Source organism: Suillus plorans (genome assembly GCF_016647745.1).
Source record: "Suillus plorans strain S12 chromosome Unknown HD556scaffold_62, whole genome shotgun sequence".
Classification (NCBI taxonomy): Eukaryota; Fungi; Basidiomycota; class Agaricomycetes; order Boletales; family Suillaceae; genus Suillus; species Suillus plorans.
Window position 1 is genome coordinate 206,767 of NW_024537446.1, and position 14,632 is coordinate 221,398.

Genomic DNA, 14,632 nt, shown 5'->3' on the forward strand with positions numbered 1-14,632 from the left:
TTGCCTGGGGACACGAGGATTGTGGCTGAAATGTTCGTTTTTGCTTGACGAGTTTTACCGGATGGCCTGACTGTCTGCAAAATCCACATGGGTCAATCACATAGACCTGATTTATCACTTTAGCAAGATTACAGTCAAAGAAAAAAAAGCTGACGCACAGGTGTCCTTACATCATCGTCCTCATAATCCAGTGTATAAAGAATTTCGGCAGGTGCGGGTGCTGGATTGTAATGAGCAAGAGTGGTTCCATCCTCGGGGGTAGGCCCGGAGTTGGAATCAGAGCTAGGCTCGAAGTCAAGGTCGGAGAAGCTGTCCAGCTGCCAGGTGCTGTGTAGCACATTATTATGCAATGAATTGTAGTGAAATGATGAACTAGATGGCCATGCGGTGGGCTGGGACAACACGTCTGACAAACGTCGCACTTACCAGACCACCAAATGCAGTAATTCCCTCCCTAGACCTTTGATGTAAAAATTGCATCACCTCCTGCAGCCACTTCCTCATGGACAAGTATTCCTCATGCTCGTCAAAATATGTTCATTTGTACTATAGAAACATATCCTCCTAATACATTATGTTTGAACATACGAAGAACAAAAAGATAGACAAAAAGTCAAATCTGAGACCCCGAAAGCGAACAAACAAGTACAACTCGGTAGGTTGGTGTTGGAATTCCTTATCCTGCTACCCCCTTGGAAAAATATATCATAATCTGGCATGCTCGTGGCAGTGTGGCTACCTCACTACAAAAAAGGCAATCAAGGCCGAAATCTATCAAATCTATCCCCATCTATCGCTTCTGCGACTTATTTCCAAGTCGACTCAAAGGTCGTTTGCATGGATTCCTCCCCTTGCAGCAGACTCTGATCACCAGGATTATCTCACACTGTGGTCCAGAATCAATTACTGATCTGAGAAGTTCAAACACGTGAGACACAGCTGGAGGCTGACCAACTGTGAGAAAATGATGGCCCAGGCAGAATCCACGGTGCCAACTGGCTTTGTTGAAGAGATCAATGTACTCAATCGAAGCTCAGAGAGTGCATCAGGGTATGATATTGATGCACTTTTGACTCATCAGGTATAGCCTTAGTGTAGTAGTCAAAACCATTTTTGCCATAGTACAAACATAGTTGAAAAGAGCTAAAAACGCTCACAATACATTTTGCCGACTTTTGCCATTCTGCCAATTGCCGTTCTGCCATTCTGCCATCTGCCGAGAGGCCAATTCCTTTCTGCCCACGACACTAAAATCAGTGCATGTACAAACAAGAACAAGTATATGAGAGTGCAGGAACGGTAGTATCGGACCGTTGGCGCCAGACGACAGAGTCTGCGCACATACCGCGCGGTACGATTATGTCAGCCGATATCAGTGGTCCTAAAAAGGTAAGTATGACGTCAGAATAATCTGCAGGGGGGTACCCATATTTAAGGTTTATTGGGGGGGGGGGCAGACCCTCGTTGAATTTCAAATGGTGACGAAATGACATCGCGGCATACCTTCCTAATGCGTGAAATTATATTCTATTCAGGATTATTTAGGCCTGCGGGAAGTCATCCAGCTGCTAACGAACTTTCAGCCTGTTACCAGTCAGCCAATTATCAAACGCCAGCTGCAGTGCTTCCTAGTACTGACTCTGCGTCCGACAAAAGGTATGATTCACATCCGGCATCGTGCGGTAGTAGCCACGATTGGTGAGGGGTATTAAATGTGCTTTTGATAAGGTCTGCCACTGTCTCATCCATCTTTCGCTCTTCCAATTGACCATGCTACTGCTGCCTTGCCTACTACCCATTTCTGACAACACGCAGTTCGTTCTCGGTGTCACGACTTGTTTTCTGGTGGCAGTAGTGATTGTTCGGGTTCATCGTCCTAGATCGAAGAATGACCTTCCTCTCCCACCTTCCCCTCCCAATGGGACACTTATGGGACACTCACTTCCCTCTCACTAGTAAGGATTCCCATTTACTATTGTTTATGAATGCTAATTATGTCCCATCGGTGTTCAGTCCATTTCTTACTGTAGCAGAATGGATTGACGAGTGCGGTCCTGTGATTACCATTCGCACAGGAACTGAGAAAGTTGTTATAATCGGCCGCTACAAAGTTAGTTTCTCTACTCTGAGTTGTCGTATCAAGGCTCTACATTCTGCTGTAGGCAGCGGTGGACATCATGGAGAAGCAGGGCAGAGCGCTGGCTGATCGTCCTCCCATGCATGCTGGACACATGCTTACCGGCGGATTGTCCATCGGTCTTGTACGCGTTGGGGACAGGTTCCGTCGGATGCGTAGGTTCGTAGTTTGCGTGCCGTCGCAGAAAAGCCGCTAACTGATATTGTAACGTGATTCAGAGCAATTCATACGCATCTCCAGCCTAAGGCAGCCGAGGCGTATCAGCCTTTGCAGATGTCATTTGCGAAGAACACGGTCCTTAACATTCTCGATGATCCATCCAACTTCCATAATCACGTGTTAAGGTAAGCACTTTCCTAGGTCTGGGGCATATTACGTTTACTTACGAATATTTTGAAGTTATGCTGGGACAACGATTTTGAAAGTAGCATATGGGAAGAATACGCACACGTCTGCGACTGACCCCGAAGTCAAAGAGATTCGTCAGTCTGCGGCCATGTTTAATACAGTCATGCGCCCTGGGGCTTACTGGGTGGACACAATCCCCTGGCTCAGAAACCTTCCTTGGTACGGCAGAAAATTAAAAAGGGATTTCGAAAATAGCCAGAAAATATTCTCTGGTCAGATGAACCGCTTCAAACAACAATTAGTACGCATCTCTGATCTGCCAATCTCCGTATACCATCTCAACGGTCCCACAGCAAAGTAATGTGGACGCTGGTCCTTCGTTCGGGAGATATGTGCTAGAAAATCAACAACTCCTTGGCTTGTCAGAGTCGGAGGCGCATTTTCTTCCTGCCAACTTTTTTGCAGCTGGAATCGATGCAGTGTGGCCTGGTTTATCGTTTCCGACGATATGTTGCTGATATCAAGTATTAGACTGCTGCGGCAATATGCACGGTGCTAATGGCAGCTGCATGTTTTCCTGAGGAGCAAGCGAGAGTCCAGGATGAGCTTGATGCGGTCGTAGGAAGGCACCGAGGTAGTTCCGTAGTATTTCATTGCATGGTCGATTCAATGATTTCTCCACGACAGCACCGACCTTCGCTGACCAACAATCCTTCCCTTTCCTGAATGCCTTCATCTCGGAGGCTTTCAGATGGAGACCGGTGACTCCCGATGGTGAGCATCTTTATTGTCAGTCTCATACCTGAAGTTCACAACATTCATACTGCATGCAGGGTTTCCTCATCGAGCAACTGAAGACGTGATTTGGGTGAGTGCTCTCTGTATGATTTCTCGTGTGAATGATAATCTGATATCCACTCGGCAGGAGAACTATTGCATTCCTGCCGGAACTACGGTAGTCGGTAGCAGTTGGTAAATATCGTCCTTCAAGTTGCGAAGGTCTCAATAATTTCTTTGTCAGGGCCATCTCGCGAGATTCGGAAGTTTACCCTGATCCTGACGTGTTCAAGCCTCAGCGTTGGATGAATGACCAAGGTGGCTTAAGAGACGATCTCACGTTTTTTATCTATGGGTTTGGTCGGCGGTAAGTAGTGTCGTCTTTTGGAATATATTCTCTTTGATTGTTTGTCATTCCAGCGTATGCCCTGGTGTACACCTTGCGAACAGGTAAACGTATCCTTTCGTGTACACAATCCTCCGAGCTCACTTCGAGTGGTACAGATCAGTGTGGATCAACTCGGCCCTCCTGTTTTGGGCCTTCCAGCTCACTATAGATCCTACGAAGCCGTTGAATGACATGAGCTTCATGAGTATGGCGATGTCACGTCTCTCTTGCCCTATTGTGTTTACACCGAGGGTTCCAGACGTGGAGCTCAGGCGCATCATGCATAGGTATCCTGAGGTCGACTCTGAATGAGAAACCTCTACGTCAGTATGGTGCCAGTAAGGAGGAAACGAAGAAGAATCGGAATGAATCACCAATATCCCTATATGTATCGCAGTATGATTTTCAATTTTCAGAACGGTCCGAAGTTTGTGTTGTGTCATTGTATGTCGTTAAATATCGTTGATCGCTGAGTTTTTCTTCCTTTCGGACTCGGAGATCGCGTACAGGTCTATCACATTCCTACATAGAGAATGAACTAGACACGTGCCTTTGAAAGTTGTCTTGAACGATGAAGGAGTGAAGAGACTTTTAAGCAGTTAGATGATCACAATTTTAAAACCCGGATGACCTCGGGCCACTCGAAAGATATACATTATGCATAATGAGCCTGATGAGTGGGAGAAGAGAGTTTCGTTAGAGGCCATGTCGTGGGAAAACTGCTGACGCGGTACATAGTCTTAACCTGCAATTACTTGCATCATATACACTCTTGGGTTCAACGATTTTAGGCTTTTTTGACTCTTGCATTCGCAGTTTGAAATGAATATATATTTCTGCACAAATGCGCGTCTGTCGTGTCCCGCGTGCTCGATGCATCGATGAAGCTCCTCATGACGTCGACCATGCTGTTGAACCATATCTGATTTTTTGTCCCCGATTGCATCCAGATATACATGCAACCGCGACCTCTTTCCGCTCCTGGCCCCAGTCCGCATTGTGTTCGTGTCCGCCTCTTGTGTACGCTATTTGCTCAGTTGTGACTTGACATGGTCATACCATCGCGCAAGTGCTTCACGTTAAACCTGTCTTGCCAAAACGTTTATATGAGCAGCACCGCGTTGCAGTGTGGTCCGTCCGGATCCATACCAGCTTACAACCACGTGGCGCCCTGTATCATTTCACGCTCGCGCTTCCTGAGTTCGAGTATTAGCCGAGAAAGGAGTATCATTCCCATCGTCTTGCTAGGTGGGTCTTTAAAATGGCAGTTGAATCATATTAAGAGTCGTGACTATTACGTCTAGGTTACGATCTTACATGATCGTGGGTGTCCATTGAATTCGGCAACGCCATCGATTGGATCGTAAGTGTCACCAGAGGCAATATATAGCACGGAAGTATTGGCTGTCCAGTGTTTAGCGGTGGAAAGAAGTCTGAATCGAAGACTCGGAGCACATACAGGAAGGTCAAAGAGCCTCATTTCTTCACGTTGGCTGGTAAAAAGAAATTCACAGCGTTTGAAATCGCGACAACGTTTAGATTTTCTATCGTCCACCCTTGCCAAGCTTCTGAGATGCTGAGGTGTAAATCGCGTCCTGGAGTTGCAATTTGTATGCATGCGATCAGAAGCATCTTCTGGTGCGAATTGCAGTTGTCGGTGCCGGTCACATTACGCAAGAATCTCTTGAATGAACCCAGGCGCAGGTCGATAGCGAGGCGAGAATTGAGCCGCTGACCACCCATATGTGGAACGAATCAGGGAAGCTGCCTGTCGGGCCTAAGGACAATATGCGCGGGGATAGTTCTCATCTTCCTCTGCTTCATAAGGAAGTTGTTCTTCGCCTGATCGTGATTCGAGGTGGAAGTTAGGTACTGTTCGAGATCAGGTGAGATATACGAATCGGCAATCATTTTTTGAAGTTCTTCACCCTTTTTATCTGCGAGTTTGGCAGTGATGTCTGAGTTTTTCTATGAGTATCTCATGGCTTGTTAACATGTCGGGCCCTCGGATTTGTACTTGAAAATTGTTGTCGAGTCTGGAAGAACTGAAGCTCTATTTCGGTTGAACGGCGTGGGAAATCTTGGCTGTGTCCAACAGTTGTCAGTGGAAACTTGAAGTAGTTTGGATCGAGCAACTTGTCCTACCAAACCGGCTGGCATCTGCCAAGCATCTGCTTTAACTGAATTTCTTGCCAATCTGTGAACTACTTCTGTGGCCCTTGTGCCCGCGCCTCTCATTTCTGTTCTACGTTAAATTTCAACTTGTACATGTCTGCACACGGCCACAAACATACGGGTTCCGTGACCCAGAACCACAAAGCACAACTTGCTAATGCCTATAACGAACTCGGGAAGGAACTCTCGTCGAGTAAGATAAGGGTTGTCGGAAACTACACCCTTGGAAAGGTCATCGGTGAAGGTATGGCTTCTGACTCTTATTGCTTTCCTATACCTGACACACACTAGGCGCGTACGGGAAGGTTCGCTTGGGTACTCACCGTATCACCTCTACTAGAGTCGCCATAAAGCAGATTCCAAAGGCAATGTCTGCCTCCCTCACCCGTGAAATACACCACCACCGCCAGCTTCAACACCCCCATGTTACTCAGATGTATGAAGTTATTGCCACCGAATCTCACATCTGGATCGTCACAGAACTCTGTTGTGGCGGAGAGCTGTTTGACTATCTTGCTGAGAAAGGTCGCTTGTCCGAACGCGAATCCAGCATCATTTTTGGTCAGCTTGCGCTTGCAGTTGCATATCTCCACGAGAAGGGCATCGTTCACCGAGATCTGAAGCTTGAAAATGTCTTACTTGATGAACGCTGTCGCGTCAAACTCGGCGACTTTGGTTTTACCCGCGAATATGACCGTGGCGTCTATATGGAGACTTTTTGCGGTACTACGGGATACGCGGCCCCTGAGATGCTTCAAGGCAAGCGTTACCTTGGCCCAGGTGAGCTCGCCTACCTTACTTTCTTTCATTGGAACCTTTTAATTTCGATGGCGCATTAGAGGTTGACGTTTGGTCCATGGGTGTGATTCTCTACTGTCTTCTAACTGGCACACTTCCGTTTGATGACGACGACGAAGCAGTCATGAAAGAAAAGGTCATCAAAGGCAAATATGAAGACCCGGAGTGGCTTTCTACAGGTATCTATTAATTTTATGCTTTTCGGATGTGATTTACCAGCGGCGGACATAGACGCCCGTGATCTTGTCCGCAATATTCTCGAGGTCGATCCTGCCAAGCGTCTGACGATTCCACAAATTCTGGCCTCTCCGTGGTTTACATGTACCCCTTCCGCCCCTGTTTCTGACCAAGTGCTCCTTGGTATCAACGATGTTCCTCCATCGCCGTCACCTGCCCGCGATACCTTTATCCTCCCTGTGAAACCCATCGTGAACACTCAAACACAGGTGAACGAAATTTCTATTTCTCCGGCGACGTCGACTACATCTGAATCATTTGTTTCTGCATCATCTCATTTATCTCCGTCACCCCCTGCAACTCCTGATAACACTCCTAAGGACCCTTTCAATACAACTCAGGGTAACGGGAGCCAAACCACGATCACGAAGGATGCTCAGCGCTCTCAACTCAGTAAAGATAGCATGACTCGGCAGCCTGAAACCGTCATCGAAGAAGAACCTGAAGCAGAGAACGTTGCACCATCCGCTGCAGGGTCGGTTACAAACCTCGATCAAATCCCTAAGGCGCCCCCGTATCCAACACGCACACCTGCACGTACAAAGCGCCGTTCTGTATCTTCTACCCTTTCCGACTCTGGTTCACCAACACTGGACAAGCCATTGGCCCCTCTCCCACCCCAGGATTTTGCATCATTGCTCAGCACTCCAGCTCCCATAATTTTCTCCACACCCGCGGAACGCGACCTTCTCAATAGCCTCAGTCTACTGGGATTTGACACTAGTCAGATCGTGCATTCTGTTCTCAGCAATGCGTGCGATGCCGCAGGTGCTATTTGGTGGATGCTAAAGCGCAAGCGGGAAAAACGCGTTTTGGCTGGAGAGATACCATTGCCCCCCGAGTTTTCCGAGCCTGCAGATAGCAAGCAGCGAGTGAAAGACGAAGAGAAAGAGGACCGTCCTAATTCTCGGAGACGTCCCAAGCGTGGCATCGGCGTGCAGACTGATGATGTCCCAATTGCTTCATCACTGGGTCTGATACATCGTGCTCCTGAACTTGCCTTGTTGCCTCCAACGCCTACCGTCCCATCATCTGCACGGCCCACGACGCCGCCACGTGCGAAGTCGCCGTTTCTGTCACCGTCACCGACTACCGCTGAATCGTCTGGCAGGTCCAATCCATCGACACCTACCGGAAGTTTCAGGGATAAAGATAAGGACAACAAAGGGAGGAGGGATAGCAAAGCACGCTCTGGGAGTGTGAGCATTATGCAACGCGCCACGAACGCCCTCGAAATCGCAGGTCTCGTGCGCAAGAAATCAAACGAAGCCGTGAAAGGGGAGGACAAGGAACGCGAGCGGGAAAGATCCAGGGAGCACGAGAAGCGGACTGGAGGCGGGGAGGAGCCCCGAAATTCCGGGAACTCCTCCAAGTTGACCAAGTCGCCGCCTTTGAAGCCTAAGGACCAAGTGATTATCCCTACTACCCCATCCGTTGCAGAGTCGAGTATCCTTTCTCCTTTGCCTGGTTCGCCGTGGGTGGTCACTGGTGGCCGAACGTCTCCTCCACAATCACATGCACCAACACCTGCGAACTCTCCGGGTGATACGCTGACGAGCCTCCCGAACTTCTCAGATGACGGAAAGGTTGTACCACCTAACCGGAATCGCGCCAGTTTATTGTCTGCGTTCAGACTGTGGTTCCAGGAAGATAAGAAAGGGAAGCGGAAGGAGGCGGCGCAAGCTCAAGGCAGTGGACGCGGACTTTCATATAGCCGTTCTCTTGCCATTCCCCCTACTGTTTCCATGTCACCTGGTGGTCATGCGAATGTCAAGAGAAGAGGCAGTGGAACTGGGCGTGGACGGCGTGTGAAACGTCACTCGACGTCGTCGCGCCGTTCGAGCAGTGTAAATTCTCATCGGTCGTCAGGAAACTCTGGGCAATTGCTAGTTCTGGAGCCACCTCAAATACTAGAGCAAATTCCCAGCGTGCGGTCGTATGGCGGTGCTCATACGCCGGGATCTGACAGGGGAGAATACTCATCACGCCCCTCCTCTATTCATAGTGTTACACTTGGAAAGCACCGCAAATCGCCATCTACAGGGTCTAATGGGTCAGCGCACTATCGTAACAGTTCACCGATGCATAAATATCACCACAGGCGAGCCGGGTCTTCCTCGTCAACGCGTGTCATACGTCATCAGGCAGGGCCTCGACCTGTACACCATAGGACCAGTTCTGCTACATCGTCCGTCCACTCACTAGCGTCCTCTCGGCCAACTTCGTTTTATGAAGCCTCGGAAGGAGAAGGCACTCGCACGAGTTCTCCCTACAAGAGCTACCCGTCCCGCCGCTCGCTTGACGATACGCCGCGGCGTGGGATAACAGGCAGTGCGACATTTGTGGCTCACAAGCGGATCACGCCTTTCATGAGTCCCTTCGGAACTACCGCACGAACGGGCTGGAAAGAATCTTGGGGCCACGAGCCTCCTGGCTGGCAGTCCCGTTCTACGCATCTACCTGTCGAGGTGCTTTCAATATCCCCGGGACCAGAGGGGCCCGCGAACATTCGAGATGTCTTTACTGGGAGGCAAAGTCTCAATTTAGGCGATGAGAGTGATTGGGTGGATGAGGATGATGACATGCCTGAGTTCGCGGGTGGGTTGGGTCAGATGCCGTCGAGCTCGAGTACGAACTCGTCATTTACCACCATCGAGTCACCGACCCCTATGTCGCCTCCTGCACGGAATCATAATTCACGCTCGGGGAAGGGTCGTACTACCTCAGCTCCGCCGAACAGCAATGGCAGGGCCAGACAAGGCAACTCGCCAGCTAGGCCGTCTCCTGTTCCAACAGAGAATGTGTTTGATGCTTCAGATACGAGAGCGGGGCGTCGTCAACTACCCACAAGCCGCTCAGGCCCTGCGTTCAGACACCCAATACAAGAAGAAGACGAGGGGGAAGAGGAATAAATCCGATTTTTTCTTTAGCGTGCTATGCATACATTGGTAAATGTTGTCTCATATAAAGTTAGTTGCTGGTTTTCTGTCTTGGATGCTGTCATAGAATTGCTCTCGTGTGCTTCTTCATCCTTTTTCTATGTCATTATGGTTCGCTATTGTCACGTCATCCAATCCCTTTTTGTACTTTCCATATCATTATATGATACCCCGACTTCTACGTCCTGTATTTTTTTTTTCGTCTCCAAGCTCGTGCTGATAATGTCTACATGGATGGACTATCATATTATTTAAACACGAGATACGCGAATAACCAAACAAATTTGTCAACTATAGTTAAATATTGTCATTCAACGCGAAACAGGCGGCACAAGTCAACTAAGCAGGTAGAACCTCTTACCCAACAAAGGTCACCCAGATCTCTCCAGCGAGCAAGAGCGCAATGTACAAAACCGGCGGCACAAGTCATACTCGATCAGATCACTCGGCTCTCTACACACTGGCCCTAGTCGCAAGCAAAGTCGTCTACCGTAGCACGTTAAACTTGAAGTGAAGGACTCGGTTTGTAGGATGAATTGTCGTGTCCATGACATGAAGTTGGGGTTGTGAAACGTTTCAGATATGATGCCGTGGCCTTCCACGCCGTGAGCGATAAGGGTGGTACCTGAACTAATGGTGACTGGTCGAGCGTCTCAAGTCGGGTTTGAACAGATTTAAAGAAATAAAAGTAGAACATGCAATAGCAGTGCCGACAATTGGTTCAGGGAATTCGGTTACAGGTGACGAGTGGAAGGCTTAAACGGTGAAATACACTTCTGCAGCGCCAATGACGGTATTGGGCAAGGTTCTTCTTTCCTGACTATAAATACACCGGTGGGCAGGTGACATGGTTGGTGATGCGGGCGAGATGCTGGGGAATCTGTAGTTGAGTCAGGCAGGGCGGGGTTATCGGTCACGCTGGAGTAGCCGAGAACCTCTTGAGCGAATTCATCGCAGACATACATGAGAGCGATGCTCAACATGAGCAGAGCGTGTATGCGACTTGAAGGTAGTCTCCGCTTTGGACGGGACAGAGCCGTATGGCGGACGACAGTTCGCTTGAATAGAACAGTAACCTGCGATGGCAACACGAGCTGTCATTGTCAAGGTGGTATAAATCATACTGGCGGTATCGAGTTTAGATCTAAAAGTTTTGCTGATAATGTGATCTCGGGGATGGATCGCAACCGACGAGTGCAGTGTGCACTGTGATAAGCATCACTTATATCGGGATGTCGATAGACTCGGGAGTCACGTGTTTCTAAAATTACTCACTCACGTGCCAAGGTCGGATGGATGGTCGGCCAACAGCTGGCGTGCCAAATCATGTCAGGTTGTCATCCTTGATGGGCTATGGGAGCGCCCAAGTCAGAGCCTGTCAGAACAAGAATCAGCTTCGTTTGTGGTACTTACTTGATATACTGATCCCTTCAAGTTCATCGTCCTAGTAGTAATACTTACTCGTGCTAAGCAGCTCAAACAACAACCCATGTTGGACAACAATGAATGTATAAGTACAACTGACTTATAAATCAGTTATGTACAGAGGGGCAGCGATATATGCAGCAGTCGGTGGTGAGATTATGAACATCCACGAGAGGCCAATATCGCTCAGGGGATGATTGGTAGGGACTAGAAAGTGCGAATTGCTACAAATGTTCAACTGGAAACGACAGGGACCCACGGTATGTGCATCACAAGGATGCTCCAAAGAGGAAAAAAAGAAAATAAGGACGTCCAGCGTCACAGGTTCTGTATCTGCACGATAAGGAATTGCTTCTCGTCCTGATAAGTCGGAAGATATCAGTAGGAAGTGAAAGAACTTTAAACGGTGGATGAATACTCACGCTAAACTGTTCGTCTTCCTTATCGTTATGGAAGCTCCTCAAGAATGTCAGCAATTTCTCCTTATTGCGTCTTAGTATCGTTTCAATCTGAGGTGGTTTCTTTGGATTGGCAACGAATACCTAGCAATAAATTGTAATCAGTGGATACGGGCAGCAAACAAATTCATAGAATCCCACTTTAAAAACATGGAAAGCTTCGAACTGGATATTCTTGCTCTTGTCCCGAAGCATGTTCATCATCATCTTCAGGTTGGATTCTTGAGCGATGTATCTGGTCATGACGCTGAAATTGGCACGGTCAAGAAGGATTTCGCCGAGGAGCTTGAGAGACTGGCGCTTGGTAACATAATTGTTGGAGAGTAAAAGGGTTGTGAAAGAGGCGAAAAACTGTGCAGAATGCTCAATATGCAATGAACACGATTATGAGAATTTGATACCCACACGGTCATAGTTCTTGTCCAGGTATTCAGCGACCATAGGTTTGTGCCGTGTTAATGTCTCTTTGAGGTTTGCAAATGCATCGCATGAAACTCCAAACGATGTTGTCTCTATATGATGAGGGAACATGTAGAACCTGTGCGGCATTCGATATGATAAGTTTTGAATGCATGATAGAGCACTCACTGATCTGAATAGAGCAAGATCTTCGCCAACTGTTCGTGTCGCAACATCTCCCTTAGCACCATTCCCGTGTTCAACGCAACCTCTTCGTTACTATATCCTTCTAGAGCTGCAAAGATGACGTCTTCATGTCTAGCGCATATGTATTCGACGGTTGGTAGCCGTGCCCCGATTTGACGCCGGAGAAGATTGTTGAATATCTGGACGACATCCTTTCGAGCCTCAAAGTCGAACTTTGCGATATTCTGCACGAGTAGGAGGAGCAGGTCTGTTGAATACGTTTCTTGTGCGAGTTGCGCAATGAGTTCTGGTAAAGGCTCTAGGAAACTCTTAGTAAGTAGGGACGATGTGAACAACGGAGGATCAACACACCTCCATCACCGTATAGAATACCCTTTACTGCCTGTAGATTTCTAGATACTTCTTCACCCGCCTAGTGGTCACGATCCCATTCAGTTGTGAGTTTCATTTGAGTTCATGAGTTCATCCATCAAGCTCACCTTTCTCCTCGTCTCACTGCCTGAAGGTCCAGATTCGAGTTTGGGTATCGCATCTCGCAAGCCGCGGACGATATCAGGAGGTGTTCTTGGTTTGGTCTTGAAAAAGTTCATTGTCTATACGGTTGAAACAATCTCCTGGGATATCTGATGATAAAGAAAGGGACGATGGTCTAAATAGATGGACGACAGGATGAATGACACGGGATGAATAATGACTTGGCTGGAAGCGCCGAGCTCAGTGTTTCAGAGATGGGCTGTACTAGCCTTGGTAAGTAGCCTAGTAAGCCACTGACAGAACTTCCAATCTGAACTTCGCATATGGCTTTCTACAGCACATGCCTAATTTGGCTTTCTCTCAAACCACCTAGTACACTGGCACTAGCACGGTGTGGAGTCAAGCATCCTAGCTAGCTCATGAGCTAGGCCAACCTGTCTAAGGATGGTACCAGATTTGAAACTATTCGAGCCAATTCGGACAAAATAGCCGCATCTCTCATTCATTGGTTGTATTCCCTTGGTAAAGGAGAATTGAAAGGAATTGATTGTACGCTCTGTTTCGACAGTTGTCACAACTCAAAGTAACTAGCCTACTATTACATTGTAGCTTGTTGCAATAATGTCTTCGTACAATTTTATGGCATGCAGATGCAGGCATGTCCTTTCAATCCATTGAATATCAGAAGCAACACTTCTGTTTCATGTCATCGGCCAATCCTTGCTGGTTGCAAAGGCCTGAGGGTTGGAGCTATATAGAAGAACCTCAAAGATATTCGCGTCAGTTGTAACCCGCTAACAATGTCCGATATCGCTAGTCTTACCGTTCATACAGCCTGGCAATATCCTGATTGTCCAATACTCCCTCGTTGACGGAAGTGAAATTTACAGCATTTGATGGGCTTCCTTGCTGCGAGGTCGCCATGCGGCACACTATACTACTTACTACTCACCTGCAGTCCGGAACCATTTTGTTGCTGGTTATGCAGAATTTGCGTCGGTCCTTGATTGGCAGGTTATATCCTGTGTTCCACTTGGAGAACTAGAATTACTTAACGGTTGTTCCCTCTTTCACATAACGTCTGATGACTACATGCATCACTTGCACGTCAATGTTACAGGGGATTGATAATTGTTTCTCTTCAGCCATTCACTGAGAAGTGAATGGTATCGCTGACCTGCGAACTTTGCGTTACTACGATTCTCGAAGGCTTCTGTTGAATTGGCGAATAATAGTACTTACCGCCAGTGCGTTACCATACATAGGTACCCATCAAACGAGGTTTCGAACATCCTTGTCGACTCCAGGACCAGATACGCTCTCCAGATACAACGATCCAAGGGTACTCCGGAGTATGTCAAACACTAAGGAATGCCAAGGGTGTCCCACCTTCGTGGTCACAAGAAATTTATCCGTTGAGGGGGCAAATTATTGTAAAAAAAATGAACTCGAAGGTTCCGCCACAATCATTCGAGTAGGCCGACGCTTTTACGGAATCGGCGGAGGCAAAGTGTGGCATGAGAAACCGCCTCTCGGGGGGCAAAGGTGACCCGAAATGGCATAATAAGTATGCTCCCCGACCCCGACTTTGCCTCGCTGTATGACTGTGGCCAAGACAATAGAAATACAGGGATGCAGCACACCGGACGTCGCACGGAGGTACACGGAGAGTAAAGAAGCATCGCTGGGTCAAGGCCACATATTCTGTTATGGATAGCCTTGAGCATCACTTCAGCGGTCGACCGGGTGCGATTATGGCTGATTCGCCAATGCAGAATGATCCCATATCCAAACGTCAGTACATCCACACTAAAAAACCAAATAGACATACACCAGTAGTTCCTTCCAAGTTGCCGCAGCTTTTTTGTGA

The 14,632-nt window shown here is 48.0% G+C and overlaps 3 protein-coding genes across 3 annotated transcripts; 2 read left to right on the plus strand and 1 right to left on the minus strand.

Moving 5' to 3' along the window:
- Positions 1 to 1,770: 1,770 nt before the first annotated feature.
- Positions 1,771 to 3,962, plus strand: HD556DRAFT_1244400 (cytochrome P450; the record flags this gene model as incomplete). Its single annotated transcript, XM_041298448.1, has 13 exons — positions 1,771 to 1,955; positions 2,014 to 2,110; positions 2,163 to 2,296; positions 2,356 to 2,481; positions 2,537 to 2,786; positions 2,839 to 2,964; positions 3,017 to 3,119; positions 3,173 to 3,259; positions 3,319 to 3,353; positions 3,411 to 3,457; positions 3,507 to 3,629; positions 3,683 to 3,712; positions 3,767 to 3,962. 13 exons carry the CDS (start codon positions 1,771 to 1,773, stop codon positions 3,960 to 3,962), a joined length of 1,539 nt encoding a protein of 512 aa, XP_041156205.1.
- Positions 3,963 to 5,742: 1,780 nt separating this feature from the next.
- Positions 5,743 to 10,131, plus strand: HD556DRAFT_1297408 (Pkinase-domain-containing protein). Its single transcript, XM_041299442.1, has 4 exons — positions 5,743 to 6,069; positions 6,117 to 6,605; positions 6,665 to 6,802; positions 6,855 to 10,131. The coding sequence occupies exons 1-4, from the start codon at positions 5,919 to 5,921 to the stop codon at positions 9,770 to 9,772; spliced, it is 3,696 nt and encodes a 1,231-aa protein (XP_041156206.1). The 5' UTR covers positions 5,743 to 5,918; the 3' UTR covers positions 9,773 to 10,131.
- A 1,152-nt stretch (positions 10,132 to 11,283) lies between these two features.
- On the minus strand, positions 11,284 to 13,069 carry HD556DRAFT_830848 (mo25 protein). Its single transcript, XM_041311763.1, has 7 exons — positions 12,768 to 13,069; positions 12,640 to 12,700; positions 12,271 to 12,586; positions 12,088 to 12,220; positions 11,824 to 12,033; positions 11,647 to 11,766; positions 11,284 to 11,584 (listed from the first exon to the last, which is right to left on the minus strand). The coding sequence occupies exons 1-7, from the start codon at positions 12,876 to 12,878 to the stop codon at positions 11,543 to 11,545; spliced, it is 993 nt and encodes a 330-aa protein (XP_041156207.1). The 5' UTR covers positions 12,879 to 13,069; the 3' UTR covers positions 11,284 to 11,542.
- Between the last annotated feature and the right edge of the window lie 1,563 nt (positions 13,070 to 14,632).

Coding starts and splice junctions, on each gene's coding strand:
- HD556DRAFT_1297408 (XM_041299442.1), top strand. CDS start 5,919: ATGTCTGCACACGGCCACAAACATACGGGTTCCGTGACCCAGAACCAC. Junction 6,070..6,116: donor TGGAAAGGTCATCGGTGAAG/GTATGGCTTCTG, acceptor GACACACACTAG/GCGCGTACGGGAAGGTTCGC. Junction 6,803..6,854: donor CCCGGAGTGGCTTTCTACAG/GTATCTATTAAT, acceptor CGGCGGACATAG/ACGCCCGTGATCTTGTCCGC.
- HD556DRAFT_830848 (XM_041311763.1), bottom strand. CDS start 12,878: ATGAACTTTTTCAAGACCAAACCAAGAACACCTCCTGATATCGTCCGC. Junction 12,701..12,767: donor GCAGTGAGACGAGGAGAAAG/GTGAGCTTGATG, acceptor CGTGACCACTAG/GCGGGTGAAGAAGTATCTAG. Junction 12,034..12,087: donor TGGACAAGAACTATGACCGT/GTGGGTATCAAA, acceptor CATTCTGCACAG/TTTTTCGCCTCTTTCACAAC.